Source organism: Saccostrea cucullata, unplaced genomic scaffold (genome assembly GCF_032062105.1).
Source record: "Saccostrea cucullata isolate Sc308-1 unplaced genomic scaffold, CSIRO_AGI_Scuc_v1 ctg7758, whole genome shotgun sequence".
NCBI classification, from domain to species: Eukaryota; Metazoa; Mollusca; class Bivalvia; order Ostreida; family Ostreidae; genus Saccostrea; species Saccostrea cuccullata.
In genome coordinates, this window is record NW_026927528.1 from 1,056 (window position 1) to 28,484 (window position 27,429).

The 27,429-nt window shown below is 30.8% G+C and overlaps 1 protein-coding gene and 3 long non-coding RNA genes across 5 annotated transcripts; 2 read left to right on the plus strand and 2 right to left on the minus strand.

Moving 5' to 3' along the window:
- Positions 1-1,445: 1,445 nt before the first annotated feature.
- On the minus strand, positions 1,446-4,580 carry LOC134274711 (uncharacterized). Its single transcript, XM_062756958.1, has 2 exons — positions 3,414-4,580; positions 1,446-3,050 (listed from the first exon to the last, which is right to left on the minus strand). The coding sequence occupies exons 1-2, from the start codon at positions 4,578-4,580 to the stop codon at positions 1,446-1,448; spliced, it is 2,772 nt and encodes a 923-aa protein (XP_062612942.1).
- Positions 4,581-5,802: 1,222 nt separating this feature from the next.
- On the plus strand, positions 5,803-7,951 carry LOC134274709 (uncharacterized). Its single transcript, XR_009993687.1, has 3 exons — positions 5,803-6,102; positions 7,103-7,162; positions 7,840-7,951. It is a non-coding gene; the product is annotated as an uncharacterized LOC134274709 (long non-coding RNA).
- Positions 7,952-8,396: 445 nt separating this feature from the next.
- Positions 8,397-13,493, plus strand: LOC134274708 (uncharacterized). The gene is made up of 3 exons (XR_009993686.1): positions 8,397-8,482; positions 8,868-8,995; positions 10,568-13,493. It is a non-coding gene; the product is annotated as an uncharacterized LOC134274708 (long non-coding RNA).
- A 4,463-nt stretch (positions 13,494-17,956) lies between these two features.
- Positions 17,957-25,198, minus strand: LOC134274710 (uncharacterized). 2 transcript variants are annotated; one of them, XR_009993688.1, is made up of 4 exons: positions 24,896-25,198; positions 23,836-23,895; positions 23,028-23,158; positions 17,957-20,900 (listed from the first exon to the last, which is right to left on the minus strand). It is a non-coding gene; the product is annotated as an uncharacterized LOC134274710 (long non-coding RNA). The 2 variants fall into 2 exon arrangements; XR_009993689.1 differs by lacking the exons at positions 23,836-23,895; positions 24,896-25,198 and adding an exon at positions 23,385-23,442.
- Positions 25,199-27,429: the final 2,231 nt, after the last annotated feature.

Genomic DNA, 27,429 nt, shown 5'->3' on the forward strand with positions numbered 1-27,429 from the left:
TGCTATTAGAATCAATGTTCATATTTTTTATTTCATATATCACTTTTTTATCAAGTAGATATGTTTACTGAATAGTAGTATGTGAAAAAGGGTTTTATAAGCAACTTTTATACATTTTTTTTTAATTCTACATATCTGAGGAAAAGAAACCAAAGAAATCTATAATCCAGCTTGGTTTTAAAGGCAGACATCAAGAGAAACCCTTCCTGATTTCAATTGACATTTCACAATTTTGTCTGAAGGGTTCCTATTTTTTCATCTATTTTTTTTACTGAATTTTATTAGATTTTTAAAACCACTGCAGTATGTTGTGCAGTGTCAAGAGCTATGCAAGAACAGCAGTATTTTGAATGAAGCCAAACTCAGGAGAATTGAATTAACCCAGAATAAATGTTTTTTAATTGTTTTTGTATATATTTATTGTTTTTAAAGAAAAAGTTGTTCTTTAAAATGTTTACAATTTTATTCCAACTTAGAATGATTAATTACTGTTAGTTTATATTGGTGAATAACTAATACTATATTTAAGATTTCTTTTATCTTGAAATTGAGAAAAGAATTGAAATCATTTGATATATAAAGATACAAATTAGACATAATAAATACTCATAAAAATATATAAATATATAACAATTCAGATAGCAGTTACTTATCATTGTATAAACACAGGTTTGTCAAATGATCGCAAATTTATTGTCATGTCATAAACAAATGAGAAACACAATTTAAATTAAGAATAAAACCAAAAAAAAAATCTTGATCCGTGCTTACCAATCTGTGATAATTATTGTTTATTGGTAAATTATTGATTAAATTATGTAAAATATTGTTTTGTTTTTACTAAGGCCTAACAAATCCAGTTTTAGGGCCCTATATGAATGGTATTGACAGCAGTTAATACATCAGTTATCATGCTTAAAAGTCTTTTGAACTTGCATGTAATATGGAGCAGAGCTACACGGACCTCTTATAAAACATTGGAGGTGGGATCAGGTGCCATGGAGGACCAGGCATTCCCACTGACCAGTCACGCCTTCCAGTTGCTTGTCATGCATGACCATGTAAATGGAAAAATCCACAGACAATGCTGTATAAAATGAGGCTTTTATGAAAAATGTCAATCAGTGCTTGACTGCATTTGCTGAGTGTTGACAATAGAATTTGCGAAATATTGATTTTAAACAAGAATGTGGATATCCTTGTTCTTATTTGTCAGTAGCTCTCTTCGATTCAGAAACAGTACGTCTTGCCTTTCGAATCAAACAGAGACATAAAGTCCATCTGCAGGTGATGATGGAATATTCGTAGATTCCTGTATAAATGAATGCTAAAACAGTAAGGCGGGATTATATAGTTTTTTTGCTTTGTTCATTTCTGAAGATTTTGCTTAAGTTCTCTTCCCAACATGCAAATGTACGATGTGAAGTGTAATGGTGTTTCGTAGATTACGTCCTCTGAGACGCCGAGGTGGACGTTTGATGGGTGTTACGACTTGAATCTTTAGACGGACGTGTTAGTTGGTACATAGAAGAGGAGTTGGATCTATTGCCTGAACCCTTGACAGCAGACGAGTAAAGTTTTAACACACGAGAATTACAGGAGAAGGAAATCATTAAAAACAAGCCTTGACATCCAGTAAATACTATAAATAGATAGGAGAAAATCTTCACGCGGAACCATTCGAAAAGGAATCCAAACGCCCAAGAGATCCCCGTTATGCTCGTCAGTTTGATAAAGATTAGAAAGTCGTCCCGATCACGATTTTTCCTTCCCTGGAGGTTAGGTCGTCTGTGGAAGAAAACGACGACGACTACAAACATAATAAAGTTTGACAATATGACAACGCCAAGAGGTAACGCAAAAACGTATCCAACCATATCCGAACTAGAAATCCAACAAATATTACCGCCATATCCTAGTCCAGCTTTCCTGAAATGACTGGTAATCACATTGATAATCACAAAGAAGAAGGAGCTAAGATAAACATAAGCTGTGTAGCTTAGGAATCTGGACTTGGTGTTAAGCTCTTGTGCAAAGGTTCGAGTAAAGACAGATACCATGTGGAAACACGACACATTCATCCAGTAAATGACGGAGAGCCAGAAGAAATGAATCAAGATGCCTAGACTTTTACAAACGATCGGGTAGTCAGTTTGAAACAAACCAAACTGGTACAGGAGGTGGGCAACTAAAAGGCTGAGAGAGAGCGCAAGAATCAACTTTCCCGGAAAAGTTCTTAAAGAACTAAACAATGTGAACGTCACTATAACATAGAAAAGACTCACGACAGAGATACATGTACTGGCAAGTGAAAGGACCCCCTCGACATCGTCACGGTCTAAAAGTGTGGACGTCTTCTTTAATGATAAATCATTCATCCTTTTCACGAATTTATCAATACACACTGAGTAGGTACCGTTTGTCTCCCTGAATTCCATCTGTTCAAAGCAGACATTCAGCTCCAAAACACAGAGCTCAAAAGTGTTCTTATTTAAAGTAGTGGTATAGTTTTCGAGTGTTATGAAAGGACAAATTAATAACCTCGAAACTCTGTTTGATAATGTATCACGGAAATCACTGGGAGGGATTAAATCATCATTACTGGTGTTTTTTTCTCGAAGGAGCTGTCCGTCATAAGGGAAGAAGTAGGTGCTTAAGTTGGAGAAATCACTGTAAGCCTGTCCCGTAAGAATTACAGCTTTTATTTCTCTAAAAACTTTCTTCAGATACTCAGCAGTTCCAAGAACATGGTGTATTTGTTGAGATGAATCATTTCCCCTGAATAACATGTGAAATATCGTGTGTGTAGAGATTGTGGAATTCTTAAAATCGACTTCGAAAAGTCTTTGGTACATCAAGTGAAAAGAGGATCCACTACTTAGATAATCTGTTATAAACGGTTGTACCAAGTCTGTTCGGAATGAGGCTTTGCTTGTTACAAGCAAAAATAATTCATATACGGTAATTCTATCTTCAAACACTTTGGAGCATGTTCTTGTTCTGCCGTCAAACGAGAAAGGAATGGAACATCTGGGACGAACGCACACATTCTACAAAAGAGAGGTTTGAGAAAGTAAGATACAGCCTGCCATAGGAATAAGGTAAGTTTGTTTTGTGATGTGTTTGATGCGCTGAGACCGTGATGATACGATTGCAAAAGTCACATGTAAATGCACAAAATTTCTGCTCTTACAATGACAAGAGGCATATAAACTACAATCGAAACAATGCTTTTGCTAATATCGCTACATTTGTCTTTTATTTTTCTACTGAAACATCCATGAACAGGGGTAAAAGGAATACTTCAGAGGTCAAACTGAATACCAAATAATATTCGTTTAGTTTTTAACAAAACATCACAACAAAACACAAATAAAAGTGACAAAGATGCTAAGAAATACAATTCATATTACCCTTAAAACATCTTTTATTTCGTTTTGTTGACATTGATTGTTGTCCAGGCTTTCAATGTCTTCATTCTGAACATATGAAGAGAATTGTAACATGGCGGTGAAGGCTCCCATTGTAAACCCTATTTCTGGTTGAAGATCTCTATGGGAACACTTCATAAATGGAGTATCTTCATTGTTACACATGTAACAGTGGACATTTCTGTACATAGTACGATATATATGTGTATAGGATGTGCACGCACGCTCAACAGTGGGGTCATAGTGACGCCATTTCCCTGTTACATTACATTCTCTGATAAACCCAATATCACATCTAAGATCAGTAACGAAACGCATTGCTTGTGGTGGCAAATAAAACAAAAGGTTACATCGTCTTTCTTCTTCAAGAGATTGTAAAAGATTCGAAACAGAGCTAGCGTACACTCCCGTGGCGTTGGGACAAGCGACTTGTCCTCGAAATGGTATGATATTAGAAATAGATACGTCATTACAGAGCGCACAGAAGCGGTTCCGATAGGCATTACCACTAGCAAATACCGGCAAAAACTTGTCAATTGATTTCAGTCCCACATTAGGTCTCTCACACAAATCTTTCATGTCCTTTCCAGCAAAATTGTGTTTACACATGGTCACCATTTTAATTTGAATTGTATTGTTGACCAAGGACCTTCCATACGGAAGATATTGTGGTATTATACAGTCTATGGAAGATTTTGGTGTTTCGATGTCCGCGCAGCAAGTACCCGTCTTGTAGCAGTCTTCAGTGCAGCTGCACTCCTTACAACAGGGACGGTATGGTAACATCTGCGAAAAATTCAAACGTGGGCGTGTCAGACATGGACTTGACATTGGACAAAACAGATAATCCTCCTGAAGAATTTTGTAGAGATCACTGGTTAGGTTAAGTTTATCCAGGGTCTGACGGACCTCAATACGGTCCTTATTTTGGGGGTATTTTTCTTCTAATCCATCTTCCGATGACCTGATTTTTCTCAACGGTGATTCTTTTTTCACATCTCGAATCTGAACAGCTCTAAGCTCTCTTTTATCACTGGGCAGTTCCGTTCTATTTGTTTTCTTTATCTTCCAACTAGAATTTTTGCCTATTTTAGCAAAAGTAACGCCAAAAACAGCAGTAATGAATACTATGTTGAAGTAGATTTCCATATTGTATATCCAGAACAATGAAGTTCGTCAGAATTGTTTGTGTGATCAAAGGTTCTGATTTATATCAAAGGCTCTGATTTATATAACTGAAAGTTATTAATTATTTAACACTGATGGCCGTTCTGTGCTAACAACTGCTGAAATGTCTCCACCGTTCTGACATAACGGTTTAATGTTATCCTAACTGTTTACTCTCAGAGAGTTAATGGTACCCGATGACGAAATGGCACTCTTATGGGAAATAAATTCTTTAGTACTTTTCATGAGAGAAAGCATTAAATAAACCATATTTAAAGAAAAAAAACTCTACCCTTTCTACAATATTACAATTAAACTGGGAGAGATCAGTTTTGAGATTTCAATAGATGTTCTCAGCACTATTCCAATCTAAAATTATCGTGTTATTTTATGATAGCAAACTTAGTTGTGTATGTTCAAAAATAACTATTTCACACCTACTCATCATAAGCCTTCTTTCTGACGATTCTTAATTCCGTAAGTATCTTTTTTTTTTTTATTTATATTAAATCAGAAATTATTTTTTATCACTGGATTATATGATGAACCAGTCATTTCTGTAAATTCTTTATTTTGTATATTTATTATTATATAATATTATTTTTTTTTTAGTCTCCTCAAATATATACGCCTCGTACTTTTGTCTTTTGGTAATTGATAAGTGAAAAATATGGAGATAACGAGCGGTGTTCAAGTTCAAAAGTCCATTAAACAAATGAGCAGAGGAATCGCAGACCCCAAAACGTCAGGGGTGGGATCAATATCTAAAAGCACTTTTGTTAACAGATTTTCATGTTCCGTGTATAAGAAGTGTTAGTTTCCAAGATTTTACATAAACGTTTCCCCTCGTGCACTTTTGGGGCTGGGGGGATAGGTGGGTCAAGGGAGTGCAGCCCCTGGGGGGATAGGTGGGTCAAGGGAGTGCAGCCCCTGTGGGGGGGATAGGGGTTCAAGAGAGTGCAGCCCCTGGAGGGGATAGCTGGGTCAATTCAGTACATATGTTGCATCATCTTTTACGGGGGTGTGTTTACATCATGTTTTTATACTATATACGCTGTTGCATCATCTACGATCTATTGCATCATCTTTTTTATACCTGTTGCATCATCTTTTTATACTATTGCATCATCTTTTTTGATACCTGTTGCATCATCTTATCATACCTGTTGCATCATCTTGCAAAAATTTGTTGGACTTATCTTTCTGTAAACTATCTAGTCAGCGAGCTTACCTATGCATTGTGACGTCATAAACTTGGCAGCGACGTCATGTTAGTCCTTCACAAGCCGCGATGGCTGCTTATTTTGACACAATAACACAGACTTTCACAGCGCTTGAGACTTCATGTAATAACAGTATGGTCCTATGGATTTCAGTACCAAAACTGATTTTCTACCGTTTTTCTTCCAAGAAAGTTCTGAACAGCTGAATCCTGGATCAGCCTAGATGTTATTTCACTGGATTATTTAATGAATATTACTCTACTGAGTTACCTGGTTACATGGTAAGTTTTAACAAACTTTTCTTTATACATTTTCTATGAAGGTCATCTTTGTATTTATTCATTATTACTGTGTTATATACCTTATGTTTAGAACATTCATATAAACACTGCCATTGTTTACCCTGAAATACACTAGGACACTAAAAGATCCTCAAAATGTTGATAAATCTTTTTTGCATGAGTTATGATCATATTGTCTCACATTCCTTTTATTGGATCAGTATTCTAAATATTCTTATGAGGAGACTCCTAGCATATCTTATAAAATACTGATACATGCTTTTAAAACAACTAAAGTGATATTCTCAGTTGTTATTTCTAATATTTCTATGAATCTTTAATCACAGTGACCAAAAGAAGGATATGGAGATAATCAATCAGATCATATTATGCCAATGAATCTTTTGTCTCAAATCTTTTTTAATGAAATATACAGAATCTTTTGCCTTATTTGTCACTCATATTTTTACATTCTGGTGCAACAGTGGCCCAATGAAAGTGGGAAAAACTCAGTCTGAGCATCTCTGTAAATCTATAAACATGTGTGCCCCCCCCCCTTTTTTTTTAAACCTTCATGTATATACATGTATGTATTTTATTTAGTCAGTGATTTCAAACATCAACATGTAAAATATATATTGAGTACTTTAAAAGTGAATATGCATGATTTGTACACCCTGAATATTCTGACATACTAATGGTGACATCAGTTAAAAGAGTAATTAGTTATGTAAAATTCAGTTTATATGAATGTAAATGGGGTATTTATTCTCAGTTCATGTAAGGTATAATTTGCATGTAACCCAGAGTGTATTTAATATTACTATGATGGGTCATTCTGTGATTGAATTTAAATCAGAAAAAATGTTTACTAAATTTTGGTAAAATACATATGGTATCTTTTACATTTCTGTCCTGTTTGTCTGTCAATTGTTGCTTTACTTCCTTTGTAAAATGAGGTTAATTTGTGTATCACTGAATATTGTATGCTTTTTTTCAGGATCAGCTAAGATGTTGTTTCACTGGATTATTTAATTGGGCATATAATTGGATAATTCTGGTAAGTTTGTCTTTGTTTTGTTTACATTTCCTATGAAGGTCATCTTTGCATTTAACCATGATTATATGGTTTAATTTAATTACTGTGTAATTCTTATGTGATCTAATATCTCTAACATTCATATAAGCACAGTCTTATTTTGTCTAAAATATACTAAGGAAACTTCATATTGTTAATAAGTCCTTTTGCATAAATTATGATATAATGTCATAATTCATTATGTCTGTTACCCATGGAATTCAGACTTACTAAATTGTGATCTATAAGGAATGTAATAAAAGAAAAAGTAAGAATCTACAAAAGGTTTATCCTTGTTTTGATTCTAAATATGTGGTATATATGGCATACATATATTTTCATTTTCACTTTTGTTTCTTGGTAATGAGCTTTTCAAAAAATGTAGGACTACATGTTGTATATGCTAATATCTTTTTGTATGCTGTACTGACAGGTATTAAACAAAATTGAATATGCTGTTAAGAGAAAGTCTGTTAGTGTCTAAAAATTACACTGATAATCATTTTGTATTTGTGATATTAATACAGTAACTGTGCTTCTTTTGTTATCTAAAGATAACATGATGAACTATTTTCATGAACTTTTTGGCACTGTATTTAAACATGCAATGTTTCATGCAGTTCCTTGTCATATTAACAAAATGATTATATTTTCTACAGTCCTCAACCTGGAAGATATGTTTTATTCCTAACCATCTATAATCCATTCTCTATGAAGTTCAGCCTGTCTGCCCAAATTCCTTTGGAAATACATAGTTAGTCAACCAACATAAAAAACAATCAAACTTGAAGGTAAAGTTTCAATGAGATATCATTTTAATTTATTTAATTCTGTTTTATTTAAATGTTTATATTTTAAAATGGATAAAAAAAAATGGATAAAAAACATCTGATAATGGAAATCAATATCATAAAGATAGTAAGTTTTTTAGTGTCTAAATAATTAATCTGATAATCATTTTATTTATGATATTAATACAGTAGTTGTGCTTGTTTATTATCTATAGATAACATGATGAACTTTTCTCATCTGGAGTTAATGTTAAAAACAATTTTTTGAGATTAAAAACAAATATTTTCATGATCTTTTTTGGCATTGTACATGTTGTATTTAAACATGCAATGTTTCATGCAGTACTCTGTCATATTAACAAAATGATTATATATTTCTACAGTCATCAACCTGGAAGATATGTTTTATTCCTAACCATCTTAAAATTCTCTATGAAGTTCAGCCTGTCTGCCCAAATTCCTTTGGAAATACATAGTTAGTCAACCAACATAGAAACAATCAAACTTGAAGGTAAAGTTTCAATGAGATACAATTGTAATTTTAATTTATTTAATTCTGTTTTATTTAAATGTTTATATTTTAAAATGGATAAAAAAATGGATAAAAAACATCTGATAATGGAAATCAATATCATAAAGATAGTAAGTTTTTTAGTGTCTAAATAATTAATCTGATAATCATTTTATTTATGATATTAATACAGTAGTTGTGCTTGTTTATTATCTATAGATAACATGATGAACTTTTCTCATCTGGAGTTAATGTTAAAAACAATTTTTTGAGATTAAAAACAAATATTTTCATGATCTTTTTTGGCATTGTACATGTTGTATTTAAACATGCATTGTTTCATGCAGTACTCTGTCATATTAACAAAATGGTTTTATTTCTACAGTCATCAACATGGAAGATATGTTTTGTTCCTAACCATCTGTAATCAATTCTCTATGAAGTTCAGACTGTCTGCTCTTCCTTTGGAAATACACAGTTAGTCAATCAACATAGAAACACACAAACTTGAAGGTAAAGTTTCAATGAGATTTATTTATTTATTTATTTACATATGCATTTTTATATTTTTGAATTGATAAGTAAATGATATATGATTTTTTTTTAAATAAAGAGGGCTTGGTGGTCATGGTCATGTTTAAACTCTATTGATATCCTTTAGAAGAAGAAGAAAAGGCATAAAAATTCATGATCAAATTTTTAAAACTAAAATGTATGAAATTTTTCTTTGCCAAATGATAGTTAACAGCTGAAGATAACATATTTATAGAATAAGTTAAATATGGCTAATTTGTTAACCCCCAGCTTCCTTAATAGCATAATTGGTAAAGATAGGAAGTTTTGACTTCAATTGCTGATGAATTCTGAATTTTCCATTTAATATTAACATTCTATCAAAGAGAAAGAATACTATAATGTGGCTCATTAGGATGACCAGAAAAGAAATCTTAATGACCCTCTTGACTATGTATAAAGATTGTAACCTTATAACTGATGTAAGATGATCTGATTGTGTGGAAATAAAATTTCCTGGTGTTTCTACTACCCAAGATCTTCTTATGAGTGTATGGGACTGCTGTAAACCTTCTCCTGTTTATAAAAATAATACCTTGGAGCATGACACTTTATTCATAAAAGGTACTTTCAATATCATTTCTATGAGTTTGTGTTCTTTCTTTTTAATAATCTAGTGTTATATCTCCTTTAACCTCATTAATATGTATGCTTCCAACATCTTAGATCTGTCTGTATAGTTTCTTCAGCTCTTTGAACACAAATACCCTGATTCAATCTTTTGAGGTAAACATCATAGAGACATCATAGATGATTATCAGAGTGTATATATCACAATCTTGACCATAAGGTCAATTTAAATGGTCAAAGGCACAACAAATGAAAGTGAAAACTTTTTTTTTTTTTTTTATCAGAATACATAATTTTGTAATAAACAAACACTGGAAAGTTACTCTCATAATGAGCCTTAATGTCTTCCAAGAGTTCAGTTTGGACTTCCTCCATTAATCCTTGTATCTTGTAATCCTTGTATCTCCAATGGTTTTGTGGGCTAAAAATCATGTGTCTTTAACAATCTTTTTTTTTTCTGACAACTGTTTTCTCTTATCATCTATAAACTTGACTTCTTCTCTAGTCAAAGGTCTTTCAGGGTAATCCAAGTAATTCTCACCCTCTTTTGGTAATAAATGGTTATATTCTTCATTGGCTTCTTCTGCAATCAAGGGTCTTTCTATGTAATCTCTGACAACATTAGGATCACCCTTTTCTGGACATAATTGGTTATATTCTTCTTGAGAAATGATCTCAATAGTGCCATCTTTTTTTATTTTAACTGGTATACCTCTGTCTACATCTTTCTCTGAAAGAATTCTCTCTCCGAACTGAATTTTACTCATTCCTTTACTCTTTTCTTTACTAGAGGTGTTACCCATGGTTAATATGAAAAGTCAAAATCTTATGTTACAACTTGTTTTTATACCCTTTTTGTCTATATGTAGAATTCCATCAAGCTTATATTACATTACAATTTTTTTTTTTTTCAACTAAGATATTTTTTTTTTATTTTTTCAGGATTCTCTAGTGAGAGGTTATGGAAATGATCTATGTCTACTCTTAGAATGGTGAAAGACTCTCAGATTATGCAAAGACTAACAGAATATCCTCTCTTGGAACACTGAAACAAGAAAACCAAACTTAAGAGGATGGAGGATTTAAGAAGAACATAAATATGATTTCCATCGAATTTAACCAGTACGATCATAGACTGTGGTTTATACAGGATGACAAAGAAAGGACCCAGGATTGTATGTTTCACTGTCAGACACTGACTATGGATAAAGTGTAATCATTTATCAAACTGAGATCTAGTCAAATCAAGTATTGAAAATATGATTTTCTGATAGCATGAGCTCTTTAAAAACTATTTCTCACGGACCTCAAAGTATCTGAATGTGACTTTTATTTTTACCAATTCATATTGAAGACTGTTGTTATGTATGGGAATTACACATTTAAACCTTTTATTTTTCATCTAATTTTTACAACCCCCTAGAAATTACACAGATATCCAGATGCTGGATTTAATGGTATTATTTAACTTTCCTGGAATTGTAAATATATTTTGTTTGTGTATGTATCATGTTTAATTTTGAATTTAAAATTTGTCTCAATAGGACCCCCATAAAGATGTAAGTGTCCCATAATCTGTGATGCAATAATATCTTGAATATTTGTTGTCATCCCATATACTTCATACTTACTACATAAAGACTGATTGGAGGAATACACTTTGTTGTTTGGGACACTTTATCAAGGTCAAAGCATGAGATTATTGAGAAGACTACTTTGACAATAATTTGTAACTTACAAACTTCACATCATAAGTACATAAATGAAGAATGAATAGGATGAATAAGAGATTTCTTAAGAAATCTTGGATCATGTTTCTCCTGAATAAAAACCAGTTACTGAGATAACTGATATGAGTCTTGCAATAACTTCAACATTTTGTAATAAGTATAGAAAATATGATTTTCTGATAGCATGGGCTCTTTAAAAATTAATTCTCACGGACTTCAGAGTATTTAAATGTGACTTTTATTTTTTGCCAATTCATATTGAAGACAGTTGTTATGTATGAGAAGTATACATTTAAACCTTTTATTTTGCATCTTATTTCTATAACCCCCTAGAAATTACACAGATATTCAGATGCTAGATTTAATGTAATTATTACTTTCCTGGAATTGTAAATATATTGTATTTGTGTATATATGTATGTGTATTGTACCCTATTTTTAAATTTAAAACTTGAAATATGATAAAGGTCCCTTAGTATCCCACATCAAGATGCAGTTACCCAGTAATCTGTGATGCAATATCTTGAATATTTTTATCATCTCATATACTTCATGCTTACTACACATAACAGCTTATAGTAATACACATAGTTTTAAAGGACACATTTGTCAAGGTCAAAGCATGCGATTATTGAGATAACTACTTTTGAAAATAATTTGTAACCTACAAACTTCACATCATAAGTTAAGAATGAATCGGAGATTTTCTATAGATTTTAAGATCATTTTTCTTCTGGGTAAAAGTCAGTTGGTAAGATTACTAATATGAGCTTTGTAATGTTGAAACTTTAACATTTTGTTATAACCTAGAGACTTTATATCTGTTATATTGGGTGACATGGCATATTCTTTGGAAAGAATTGGAAATGTAAATCAAATGCACAACAAGGATGTTTAAAGACTATTACTATGTAATACCTAAGAATTCTGTAAAAAATCTTATTATCACTGCATAGATAAAGACTGGTTGGAATAATATAAGTTTTGAACTAAGGTCAAGGGGAAAAACCCATTCATAAATAGATCTGCATGGGGAAGACTCCTCTAGATCTTCATTCAAAAGTAAAGAAAGTATTTTTTTTTTAAGTTTGAAAGATTGAATGGCAGCATATCATTTGCTTATGAATTTAAAATGAATCCAAACATATACATCTTTAGATGATAACTGTAGAATTTTTTCAATTCCTGGACTTTCTGTCTTGATATTTTCCTTTATTTTCTGTAAAATTTAATGATTGTCTTTTTTAGTTTAGTTGCATTAGTTTCTTTTTGGCATGTAAAAATGACATCATCCAATTTGAAAGAAGTTCATCTACATTTTATATTTAGGAGAGAATTTTTCATCAAAGGTTTCATTTTTGTTTATATGGAATGCTAAGTTCTGTTGATTTCCCTTTTTCCTACTAAAGACATACCAGTAGAGTAGTAAATGTACATGATGTGTCAGCAAAGCATGCGGAAACCTGATGACTTTATCATTTCTGATTAAATCAAATTATGAGTTTCATCTTTGTTACATTGTAATAATTCCTAAATAGGACACACACCAGAAACTCTTAAAATGATCTCTACTGTTTTAACTGAGCATCAGGCTTTAACAGTACATAACTATTCCAAATGATTTTTGGACGCTTTTGTATCAAAAAGACAAAACAGTTGGTTCACAGATGTTCCAAAGAAAAACAGCCACAAAGAAATGATTTGTTATGTTCTTTGATTGATTCATGTAAAATATATTTTAAAAAGTATACTCTAACATTTATCTTTTGCATAAATAACTTTTTGTGGAGAATTTTTCATAACTTTAAAAAAGTAGTCTTATTGTGTAATATGGTTAGCTTAAAATCTTGTAGACTTTAAAGTTTTACATGACCTGTCACACATCTTACATGTGTAACCATTTCATTTCAGGGTATTCAGCATATATTGTGGTTTTCTCTTAAATTTATTTGCTTATGTAATCAATAATTTGAGAATACTCAAATTAGGAAATGTAAGAGAGAATAGGCAAGAAAATCAGGGTTAAAAAATGTTTTTACTACAAAGGGGTTAATCTATTATTTAATATATAAGTACATTCAGTCTATACATTTCATTTGGGTATGAAATAAACTTACATTTGAGCATTTTAAGACAATTGTAAATATTACTTTAATCTGTTTAAAAAAAAAAAAATGACGAGATTCACTGTCAGCATGTTATTTCCTATAAAATAAAAAGAAAACAAACAATTTTATTTGAGTCAGTTTTTCTTTAAATGTAAATAAGAAGCATTGGAAGTTGGGAATATTTCACAAAGTTGATTGAATATAATACTCACTAGGACAGTTGGAGTATTATGATTTTACCCTAAAGGACACCAGTTTAAATTTCAATATACAAATCATGATTAGTCATGGAGTATAAAGTTTACACTTGCCAAAAAGTAAATGGTATCTCTATTCAGGGTCAATCCAAAGGGTCAATCCAAAGGAATGAAAACAATGTTTCTTTCTATGTATCAAATTTGAAGGATTTCTTGCAATAATTTCACTGTGTTCCTGTTCTGTTTTCTTTCTATGTATGGATAACCCTAACCTGTTCAATCAGAATACAAGAAGTAAATAAATTATGTCAAATGAAGAAGGTGCACAGCAGAAATTTACATGAATTGAACAGAGAATTCTGAGTTTCCCTCAAATATGGCACCAAGTGATGTAAATTTAAAAGAAAATGTGGATCCATCTTATGATTGAGACTAGTACATATTATGAATGATGGGCATTATGACATTTAGAATGACATTACATTGATTCAATTATATGGACAGCTCTTAATCCATACAGTCAAAATGGAGGAAATATTTTTCTTTATAGGCATAAAGTAAGAAACACTCACCCAATTCATCAGAATTTTACTCTTTAAAGAAAAGGAGCCTTACTTGCTTTGTTGAGTTGACATTCCTATTTTGTCTTTGGTAGGTACACTGATGGTTTCCTTGACTATAATGGGAACTTTTTATTTAAAAGTCCTCAGATTGTCCTGATATTTTGGTTAAAATAACTGCATGACATCAAATAATTTGTTCATACAAAGAAATAAAAGATTTTCCAGGTTTCTTCTTTTTTGGGTCAAATTAAAAATAGTGTCCAACTAATATATCCAACATATAATACAAGATAATCATCCAAGTTACACAAAGGTAAATAAATGACCTTTTTAAGGTTTTAGTCAAAAGATCAAAGTGAGAAGGATATTTAATAGTTTGGTTAATATTCATCAAACTCCATGGATAGATTAATTAAACAAGCTTCATAAATTTTGATTTTCAGGTAAAAGATTAGCACAATTTTTGCTATACCATTGTTGTCCATGAATATCTAAACAACTCTATTGATTTTTCAGGTTAAGGGTCAATGTGTTCCTACTACAGTAAAACTTCATTAATATAAGGATATCAGGGTGATTTGTTTATTTGTTAGAAATTAGTTATAAAATATCCCACTCTTTTCTATAATATATCAGTGAATGTGCTCCTTAATTTTAAAGAATTTTACAAGCAAATCATATACTGACTTTCAATCCTTCAAAACACAATATAAATTGAATCTTGATATTAATACTTTTAGGCTTTCAGACTTATAGGATTTCAATCTTAAAAACTTTCAGACTTTTAATCTTTAAAAACATTTAATCATGAGGACTGATTATTTATCTAGTAAGTCTTGTCTTTATGTAATTAAGATCAGTCTTTAGTTATTCAAAATTTTCATATTTGTAAAACCAAATTGTGAAAGTACGGTGTTTGTGTAATCTTCTTAATGTTTGTCTAAAATTATTGGATTTTAATACTGTCAAATATAATTTGTGATGATCAAAATTTCCAACTGAATTCAAAGACAAACTGCCTGACCAATATATATTTAAAGTTTCAACACCATACACTCTTGAATATCCCTAGATATCAATACATTTATTCAGCATTAGCTATCATCCGTAAAATAACCTAAGGAACACTTTTATCGTAACTTTAAAAAACATGAAATTCCTCACGCAATTTTAAAGAATCTTTGTTATAAGGGATATTAAAGGCAAAGGATCCATAAATTTCCAAGTAGCAATATTTTAAAACTACATATCCACATTAAATTGAGGATCATTTGAAGATCCCTTTTCTTGATAACTCATGAAATTTTATGTAGTATGACTATAATGTGTAATTAATCTTGATGAAAAAAAAAAAGGGGATGGTGTTAAGTTAGCCAAACCCAACATCCAAGGGAGAGGGAAGGGGGTTGAACCCTTTTGTCCAGGATACATGAATTTTAAAGGTTTAAAAAAATCATAAAAGTATATCAAATTTATAAGGTTAATATTTCTTAAGTTTTGTTTTTATTAAAAAGAAAATTTGAAAGTTAAATAAAAACAAAACTTAAGAAATATTAACCTTATAAATTTGATATACTTTTATGATTTTTTTTTAAACCTTTAAAATTCATGTATCCTGGACAAAAGGGTTCAACCCCCTTCCCTCTCCCTTGGATGTTGGGTTTGGCTAACTTAACACCATCCTTTTTTTTCATCAAGATTAATTACACATTATAGTCATACTACATAAAATTTCATGAGTTATCAAGAAAAGGGATCTTCAAATGATCCTCAATTTAATGTGGATATGTAGTTTTAAAATATTGCTACTTGGAAATTTATGGATCCTTTGCCTTTAATATCCCTTATAACAAAGATTCTTTAAAATTGCGTGAGGAATTTCATGTTTTTTAAAGTTACGATAAAAGTGTTCCTTAGGTTATTTTACGGATGATAGCTAATGCTGAATAAATGTATTGATATCTAGGGATATTCAAGAGTGTATGGTGTTGAAACTTTAAATATATATTGGTCAGGCAGTTTGTCTTTGAATTCAGTTGGAAATTTTGATCATCACAAATTATATTTGACAGTATTAAAATCCAATAATTTTAGACAAACATTAAGAAGATTACACAAACACCGTACTTTCACAATTTGGTTTTACAAATATGAAAATTTTGAATAACTAAAGACTGATCTTAATTACATAAAGACAAGACTTACTAGATAAATAATCAGTCCTCATGATTAAATGTTTTTAAAGATTAAAAGTCTGAAAGTTTTTAAGATTGAAATCCTATAAGTCTGAAAGCCTAAAAGTATTAATATCAAGATTCAATTTATATTGTGTTTTGAAGGATTGAAAGTCAGTATATGATTTGCTTGTAAAATTCTTTAAAATTAAGGAGCACATTCACTGATATATTATAGAAAAGAGTGGGAGATTTTATAACTAATTTCTAACAAATAAACGAATCACCCTGATATCCTTATATTAATGAAGTTTTACTGTAGTAGGAACACATTGACCCTTAACCTGAAAAATCAATAGAGTTGTTTAGATATTCATGGACAACAATGGTATAGCAAAAATTGTGCTAATCTTTTACCTGAAAATCAAAATTTATGAAGCTTGTTTAATTAATCTATCCATGGAGTTTGATGAATATTAACCAAACTATTAAATATCCTTCTCACTTTGATCTTTTGACTAAAACCTTAAAAAGGTCATTTATTTACCTTTGTGTAACTTGGATGATTATCTTGTATTATATGTTGGATATATTAGTTGGACACTATTTTTAATTTGACCCAAAAAAAGAAGAAACCTGGAAAATCTTTTATTTCTTTGTATGAACAAATTATTTGATGTCATGCAGTTATTTTAACCAAAATATCAGGACAATCTGAGGACTTTTAAATAAAAAGTTCCCATTATAGTCAAGGAAACCATCAGTGTACCTACCAAAGACAAAATAGGAATGTCAACTCAACAAAGCAAGTAAGGCTCCTTTTCTTTAAAGAGTAAAATTCTGATGAATTGGGTGAGTGTTTCTTACTTTATGCCTATAAAGAAAAATATTTCCTCCATTTTGACTGTATGGATTAAGAGCTGTCCATATAATTGAATCAATGTAATGTCATTCTAAATGTCATAATGCCCATCATTCATAATATGTACTAGTCTCAATCATAAGATGGATCCACATTTTCTTTTAAATTTACATCACTTGGTGCCATATTTGAGGGAAACTCAGAATTCTCTGTTCAATTCATGTAAATTTCTGCTGTGCACCTTCTTCATTTGACATAATTTATTTACTTCTTGTATTCTGATTGAACAGGTTAGGGTTATCCATACATAGAAAGAAAACAGAACAGGAACACAGTGAAATTATTGCAAGAAATCCTTCAAATTTGATACATAGAAAGAAACATTGTTTTCATTCCTTTGGATTGACCCTGAATAGAGATACCATTTACTTTTTGGCAAGTGTAAACTTTATACTCCATGACTAATCATGATTTGTATATTGAAATTTAAACTGGTGTCCTTTAGGGTAAAATCATAATACTCCAACTGTCCTAGTGAGTATTATATTCAATCAACTTTGTGAAATATTCCCAACTTCCAATGCTTCTTATTTACATTTAAAGAAAAACTGACTCAAATAAAATTGTTTGTTTTCTTTTTATTTTATAGGAAATAACATGCTGACAGTGAATCTCGTCATTTTTTTTTTTTAAAAACAGATTAAAGTAATATTTACAATTGTCTTAAAATGCTCAAATGTAAGTTTATTTCATACCCAAATGAAATGTATAGACTGAATGTACTTATATATTAAATAATAGATTAACCCCTTTGTAGTAAAAACATTTTTTAACCCTGATTTTCTTGCCTATTCTCTCTTACATTTCCTAATTTGAGTATTCTCAAATTATTGATTACATAAGCAAATAAATTTAAGAGAAAACCACAATATATGCTGAATACCCTGAAATGAAATGGTTACACATGTAAGATGTGTGACAGGTCATGTAAAACTTTAAAGTCTACAAGATTTTAAGCTAACCATATTACACAATAAGACTACTTTTTTAAAGTTATGAAAAATTCTCCACAAAAAGTTATTTATGCAAAAGATAAATGTTAGAGTATACTTTTTAAAATATATTTTACATGAATCAATCAAAGAACATAACAAATCATTTCTTTGTGGCTGTTTTTCTTTGGAACATCTGTGAACCAACTGTTTTGTCTTTTTGATACAAAAGCGTCCAAAAATCATTTGGAATAGTTATGTACTGTTAAAGCCTGATGCTCAGTTAAAACAGTAGAGATCATTTTAAGAGTTTCTGGTGTGTGTCCTATTTAGGAATTATTACAATGTAACAAAGATGAAACTCATAATTTGATTTAATCAGAAATGATAAAGTCATCAGGTTTCCGCATGCTTTGCTGACACATCATGTACATTTACTACTCTACTGGTATGTCTTTAGTAGGAAAAAGGGAAATCAACAGAACTTAGCATTCCATATAAACAAAAATGAAACCTTTGATGAAAAATTCTCTCCTAAATATAAAATGTAGATGAACTTCTTTCAAATTGGATGATGTCATTTTTACATGCCAAAAAGAAACTAATGCAACTAAACTAAAAAAGACAATCATTAAATTTTACAGAAAATAAAGGAAAATATCAAGACAGAAAGTCCAGGAATTGAAAAAATTCTACAGTTATCATCTAAAGATGTATATGTTTGGATTCATTTTAAATTCATAAGCAAATGATATGCTGCCATTCAATCTTTCAAACTTAAAAAAAATACTTTCTTTACTTTTGAATGAAGATCTAGAGGAGTCTTCCCCATGCAGATCTATTTATGAATGGGTTTTTCCCCTTGACCTTAGTTCAAAACTTATATTATTCCAACCAGTCTTTATCTATGCAGTGATAATAAGATTTTTTACAGAATTCTTAGGTATTACATAGTAATAGTCTTTAAACATCCTTGTTGTGCATTTGATTTACATTTCCAATTCTTTCCAAAGAATATGCCATGTCACCCAATATAACAGATATAAAGTCTCTAGGTTATAACAAAATGTTAAAGTTTCAACATTACAAAGCTCATATTAGTAATCTTACCAACTGACTTTTACCCAGAAGAAAAATGATCTTAAAATCTATAGAAAATCTCCGATTCATTCTTAACTTATGATGTGAAGTTTGTAGGTTACAAATTATTTTCAAAAGTAGTTATCTCAATAATCGCATGCTTTGACCTTGACAAATGTGTCCTTTAAAACTATGTGTATTACTATAAGCTGTTATGTGTAGTAAGCATGAAGTATATGAGATGATAAAAATATTCAAGATATTGCATCACAGATTACTGGGTAACTGCATCTTGATGTGGGATACTAAGGGACCTTTATCATATTTCAAGTTTTAAATTTAAAAATAGGGTACAATACACATACATATATACACAAATACAATATATTTACAATTCCAGGAAAGTAATAATTACATTAAATCTAGCATCTGAATATCTGTGTAATTTCTAGGGGGATATAGAAATAAGATGCAAAATAAAAGGTTTAAATGTATACTTCTCATACATAACAACTGTCTTCAATATGAATTGGCAAAAAATAAAAGTCACATTTAAATACTCTGAAGTCCGTGAGAATTAATTTTTAAAGAGCCCATGCTATCAGAAAATCATATTTTCTATACTTATTACAAAATGTTGAAGTTATTGCAAGACTCATATCAGTTATCTCAGTAACTGGTTTTTATTCAGGAGAAACATGATCCAAGATTTCTTAAGAAATCTCTTATTCATCCTATTCATTCTTCATTTATGTACTTATGATGTGAAGTTTGTAAGTTACAAATTATTGTCAAAGTAGTCTTCTCAATAATCTCATGCTTTGACCTTGATAAAGTGTCCCAAACAACAAAGTGTATTCCTCCAATCAGTCTTTATGTAGTAAGTATGAAGTATATGGGATGACAACAAATATTCAAGATATTATTGCATCACAGATTATGGGACACTTACATCTTTATGGGGGTCCTATTGAGACAAATTTTAAATTCAAAATTAAACATGATACATACACAAACAAAATATATTTACAATTCCAGGAAAGTTAAATAATACCATTAAATCCAGCATCTGGATATCTGTGTAATTTCTAGGGGGTTGTAAAAATTAGATGAAAAATAAAAGGTTTAAATGTGTAATTCCCATACATAACAACAGTCTTCAATATGAATTGGTAAAAATAAAAGTCACATTCAGATACTTTGAGGTCAGTGAGAAATAGTTTTTAAAGAGCTCATGCTATCAGAAAATCATATTTTCAATACTTGATTTGACTAGATCTCAGTTTGATAAATGATTACACTTTATCCATAGTCAGTGTCTGACAGTGAAACATACAATCCTGGGTCCTTTCTTTGTCATCCTGTATAAACCACAGTCTATGATCGTACTGGTTAAATTCGATGGAAATCATATTTATGTTCTTCTTAAATCCTCCATCCTCTTAAGTTTGGTTTTCTTGTTTCAGTGTTCCAAGAGAGGATATTCTGTTAGTCTTTGCATAATCTGAGAGTCTTTCACCATTCTAAGAGTAGACATAGATCATTTCCATAACCTCTCACTAGAGAATCCTGAAAAAATAAAAAAAAAATAATGTCTTAGTTGAAAAAAAAAAATTGTAATGTAATATAAGCTTGATGGAATTCTACATATAGACAAAAAGGGTATAAAAACAAGTTGTAACATAAGATTTTGACTTTTCATATTAACCATGGGTAACACCTCTAGTAAAGAAAAGAGTAAAGGAATGAGTAAAATTCAGTTCGGAGAGAGAATTCTTTCAGAGAAAGATGTAGACAGAGGTATACCAGTTAAAATAAAAAAAAAGATGGCACTATTGAGATCATTTCTCAAGAAGAATATAACCAATTATGTCCAGAAAAGGGTGATCCTAATGTTGTCAGAGATTACATAGAAAGACCCTTGATTGCAGAAGAAGCCAATGAAGAATATAACCATTTATTACCAAAAGAGGGTGAGAATTACTTGGATTACCCTGAAAGACCTTTGACTAGAGAAGAAGTCAAGTTTATAGATGATAAGAGAAAACAGTTGTCAGAAAAAAAAGATTGTTAAAGACACATGATTTTTAGCCCACAAAACCATTGGAGATACAAGGATTACAAGATACAAGGATTAATGGAGGAAGTCCAAACTGAACTCTTGGAAGACATTAAGGCTCATTATGAGAGTAACTTTCCAGTGTTTGTTTATTACAAAATTATGTATTCTGATAAAAAAAAAAAAAAAGAAAAGTTTTCACTTTCATTTGTTGTGCCTTTGACCATTTAAATTGACCTTATGGTCAAGATTGTGATATATACACTCTGATAATCATCTATGATGTCTCTATGATGTTTACCTCAAAAGATTGAATCAGGGTATTTGTGTTCAAAGAGCTGAAGAAACTATACAGACAGATCTAAGATGTTGGAAGCATACATATTAATGAGGTTAAAGGAGATATAACACTAGATTATTAAAAAGAAAGAACACAAACTCATAGAAATGATATTGAAAGTACCTTTTATGAATAAAGTGTCATGCTCCAAGGTATTATTTTTATAAACAGGAGAAGGTTTACAGCAGTCCCATACACTCATAAGAAGATCTTGGGTAGTAGAAACACCAGGAAATTTTATTTCCACACAATCAGATCATCTTACATCAGTTATAAGGTTACAATCTTTATACATAGTCAAGAGGGTCATTAAGATTTCTTTTCTGGTCATCCTAATGAGCCACATTATAGTATTCTTTCTCTTTGATAGAATGTTAATATTAAATGGAAAATTCAGAATTCATCAGCAATTGAAGTCAAAACTTCCTATCTTTACCAATTATGCTATTAAGGAAGCTGGGGGTTAACAAATTAGCCATATTTAACTTATTCTATAAATATGCTATCTTCAGCTGTTAACTATCATTTGGCAAAGAAAAATTTCATACATTTTAGTTTTAAAAATTTGATCATGAATTTTTATGCCTTTTCTTCTTCTTCTAAAGGATATCAATAGAGTTTAAACATGACCATGACCACCAAGCCCTCTTTATTTAAAAAAAAATCATATATCATTTACTTATCAATTCAAAAATATAAAAATGCATATGTAAATAAATAAATAAATAAATAAATAAAAATTACAATTGTATCTCATTGAAACTTTACCTTCAAGTTTGTGTGTTTCTATGTTGATTGACTAACTGTGTATTTCCAAAGGAAGACCAGCAGATTACAGGCTGAACTTCATAGAGAATGGATTATAGATGGTTGAAAATATTTGAACAAAAAAAACATTAATCTTCCATGTTGAGGACTGTAGAAATAAAACCATTTTGTTAATATGACAGAGTACTGCATGAAACAATGCATGTTTAAATACAACATGTACAATGCCATAAAAGATCATGAAAATATTTGATTTTAATCTCAAAAAATTGTTTTTAACATTAACTCCAGATGAGAAAAGTTCATCATGTTATCTATAGATAATAAACAAGCACAACTACTGTATTAATATCATAAATAAAATGATTATCAGATTAATTATTTAGACACTAAAAAACTTACTATCTTTATGATATTGATTTCCATTATCAGATGTTTTTTATCCATTTTTTTTTATCCATTTTAAAATATAAACATTTAAATAAAACAGAATTAAATAAATTAAAATGATATCTCATTGAAACTTTACCTTCAAGTTTGATTGTTTCTATGTTGGTTGACTAACTATGTATTTCCAAAGGAATTTGGGCAGACAGGCTGAACTTCATAGAGAATGGATTATAGATGGTTAGGAATAAAACATATCTTCCAGGTTGAGGACTGTAGAAAATATAATCATTTTGTTAATATGACAAGGAACTGCATGAAACATTGCATGTTTAAATACAGTGCCAAAAAGTTCATGAAAATAGTTCATCATGTTATCTTTAGATAACAAAAGAAGCACAGTTACTGTATTAATATCACAAATACAAAATGATTATCAGTGTAATTTTTAGACACTAACAGACTTTCTCTTAACAGCATATTCAATTTTGTTTAATACCTGTCAGTACAGCATACAAAAAGATATTAGCATATACAACATGTAGTCCTACATTTTTTGAAAAGCTCATTACCAAGAAACAAAAGTGAAAATGAAAATATATGTATGCCATATATACCACATATTTAGAATCAAAACAAGGATAAACCTTTTGTAGATTCTTACTTTTTCTTTTATTACATTCCTTATAGATCACAATTTAGTAAGTCTGAATTCCATGGGTAACAGACATAATGAATTATGACATTATATCATAATTTATGCAAAAGGACTTATTAACAATATGAAGTTTCCTTAGTATATTTTAGACAAAATAAGACTGTGCTTATATGAATGTTAGAGATATTAGATCACATAAGAATTACACAGTAATTAAATTAAACCATATAATCATGGTTAAATGCAAAGATGACCTTCATAGGAAATGTAAACAAAACAAAGACAAACTTACCAGAATTATCCAATTATATGCCCAATTAAATAATCCAGTGAAACAACATCTTAGCTGATCCTGAAAAAAAGCATACAATATTCAGTGATACACAAATTAACCTCATTTTACAAAGGAAGTAAAGCAACAATTGACAGACAAACAGGACAGAAATGTAAAAGATACCATATGTATTTTACCAAAATTTAGTAAACATTTTTTCTGATTTAAATTCAATCACAGAATGACCCATCATAGTAATATTAAATACACTCTGGGTTACATGCAAATTATACCTTACATGAACTGAGAATAAATACCCCATTTACATTCATATAAACTGAATTTTACATAACTAATTACTCTTTTAACTGATGTCACCATTAGTATGTCAGAATATTCAGGGTGTACAAATCATGCATATTCACTTTTAAAGTACTCAATATATATTTTACATGTTGATGTTTGAAATCACTGACTAAATAAAATACATACATGTATATACATGAAGGTTTAAAAAAAAAAAAGGGGGGGCACACATGTTTATAGATTTACAGAGATGCTCAGACTGAGTTTTTCCCACTTTCATTGGGCCACTGTTGCACCAGAATGTAAAAATATGAGTGACAAATAAGGCAAAAGATTCTGTATATTTCATTAAAAAAGATTTGAGACAAAAGATTCATTGGCATAATATGATCTGATTGATTATCTCCATATCCTTCTTTTGGTCACTGTGATTAAAGATTCATAGAAATATTAGAAATAACAACTGAGAATATCACTTTAGTTGTTTTAAAAGCATGTATCAGTATTTTATAAGATATGCTAGGAGTCTCCTCATAAGAATATTTAGAATACTGATCCAATAAAAGGAATGTGAGACAATATGATCATAACTCATGCAAAAAAGATTTATCAACATTTTGAGGATCTTTTAGTGTCCTAGTGTATTTCAGGGTAAACAATGGCAGTGTTTATATGAATGTTCTAAACATAAGGTATATAACACAGTAATAATGAATAAATACAAAGATGACCTTCATAGAAAATGTATAAAGAAAAGTTTGTTAAAACTTACCATGTAACCAGGTAACTCAGTAGAGTAATATTCATTAAATAATCCAGTGAAATAACATCTAGGCTGATCCAGGATTCAGCTGTTCAGAACTTTCTTGGAAGAAAAACGGTAGAAAATCAGTTTTGGTACTGAAATCCATAGGACCATACTGTTATTACATGAAGTCTCAAGCGCTGTGAAAGTCTGTGTTATTGTGTCAAAATAAGCAGCCATCGCGGCTTGTGAAGGACTAACATGACGTCGCTGCCAAGTTTATGACGTCACAATGCATAGGTAAGCTCGCTGACTAGATAGTTTACAGAAAGATAAGTCCAACCTATTTTTGCAAGATGATGCAACAGATATAAAAAAGATGATGCAACAGGTATCAAAAAAGATGATGCAACAAGTATTAAAAAGATGATGCAACAGTATAAAAAAGATATGCAATAGATCTAAAAGATGATGCAACAGGTATATCAAAAAGATGATGCAATAGATCTAAAAAGATGATGCAACATATGTACTGAATTGACCCAGCTATCCCCTCCAGGGGCTGCACTCTCTTGACCCACCTATCCCCCACAGGGGCTGCACTCTCTTGACCCACCTATCCCCCACAGGGGCTGCACTCCCTTGACCCGGCTATCCCCCTCAGCCCAAAAGTGCACTCAGTTGACCCACCCGGCCAGACCCCTCCAAACCTGCACTCTCTTGAACCGCCTATCCCCCTCAGCCCCAAAAGTGCATGCGAGCTCAAAAGTCAATTAAACATTACAAAACATATATCCAAAGCGAAAGCGATTTTTTATTAAAGTAGCATATACATTTTCTGAACGATTTATGAATAAAAGTAACCTTACTTTATTTGGCTTATTGGCTGTATAAAGAATTGAAGAACTGGTTCTTTCCCGTAACAATATCATTTTACTCTGGTTTAGGTACACAGAATTATGTGCTACTTTTAAATACATTTCTCGAAGCCAAATAAATTTTCCGATTTACCTTTGTGAATTTTTGAATTTGGAATATAAAAAAAAAAACAAAAGGCACTGTCTGTTTGACAGTTTTAATTTTTTGTTTGTTTCTTTTATTCAACGTCACTTTCGGGAAACGTTTACTCAAGTATAAAGCGCCACTACTTCCAGGTGTTCATCACAGATTAAGATCAGACGACAGGTTCCGCAAATATATGTTTAGTATTTCTTGGTATTATATAAAAGAAAATATGCATATTTGTCATTCTCTTGTGATTTCTAAATGGTTTTCAAAACATTTCTAAATATAAGTACACCAAAAATTATGATTTAGGCAATTCAGAAGATTACCCATAGGGGTTTTATAAGAAATATGACCCTGTGATATCTTGTCCAAATGCCTCATAAGGTACCCTAATTTTCTGTGAGGAAACTTGTTTAAGTACCTATACTTCAATGACAATATCTTATGAAAAATTATATATTTTTGAGGAACATGTCGTCTGACCCTAAATATAACAATGTTTTGGGCCATGTGCGGTGAAGAATCTCTTTGTGCCAGCACCAAGGGTACTGCAACAAAATTTGCAATATGGTGACCTGAAGTGTGACTTTGGTATGCTTGCTTCATCAGCTTGTTTGTCAATAGCTTGAATTGTTTTAGAAAGTGTTCGTATGTTGAACTATTGCGTATGGAATTTATTGGCATACATTAACTCCATACACAGGTGATAAGAATATATTGCCTCATATACAAGGAAAGTTGAGACAGGAAAGTTGAAGTAAAATGGCGTTTTTCATTAAGTTAACGTTTTACTGTTAGATTACCATTAATGTCCTTTCTAGTATGATATCAAATTTTAAAACAAGTGTTTCAGACTCTGTGGAATCTTTTATTTCAAATTCCAAGCAAAGTCAGATCGGTCGACATATAAATGAAAGAAAATATTGTTAATTGATAATCATTTATTTAATATTGACTTGAAGGTAATTTGTATATTCAAAAGTTAATATGTTGTATTGATTCAGTTATTTTTTTATTTACTAGTCATTATGACACCAAGGGTTGGGGTGGGACTAGAACTAGAATGCAAATTTGTACATGGAATAAAACTTAACTGATTCGTAAGGAACTTCAAAACTCTGTCAAAGAAATATTGAAACATTCTGATGTTGGGGCTACAATGTGGTTCAGTTCCTTTAATAGAGTATTTGAAAAATCTAAAACAATCAGGTGAACGATATGTCCAATGGTCCTCTTATGTACAAAATTCCGAATAAAGAGCACTTGTTGGGGTGCTGATTTCTTTATTACACTATGTCATTTCCGTGCATTTAACTATTTGCAGACAAATCAAAACCCTTTTAAACTCCAAGTAATCTATTCGTAAGTGTAATCAATGATAATTATTTCTACAATGTGTCCATTACACATTTTGTTTGAGGTCTTTAACGTGGTCATCAATCTATAATGCTGGTTGAAAAACATTCTGCAGTATACATCAATTCTTGATTTTACCCAATATATCGATCAATGAAAGGTGGATACAAGTTTTTGTCCTATTACATACAGTCAAC

Coding starts and splice junctions, on each gene's coding strand:
- LOC134274711 (XM_062756958.1), bottom strand. CDS start 4,580: ATGGAAATCTACTTCAACATAGTATTCATTACTGCTGTTTTTGGCGTT. Junction 3,051..3,413: donor AAATAAAAGATGTTTTAAGG/GTAATATGAATT, acceptor TCTCTTTTGTAG/AATGTGTGCGTTCGTCCCAG.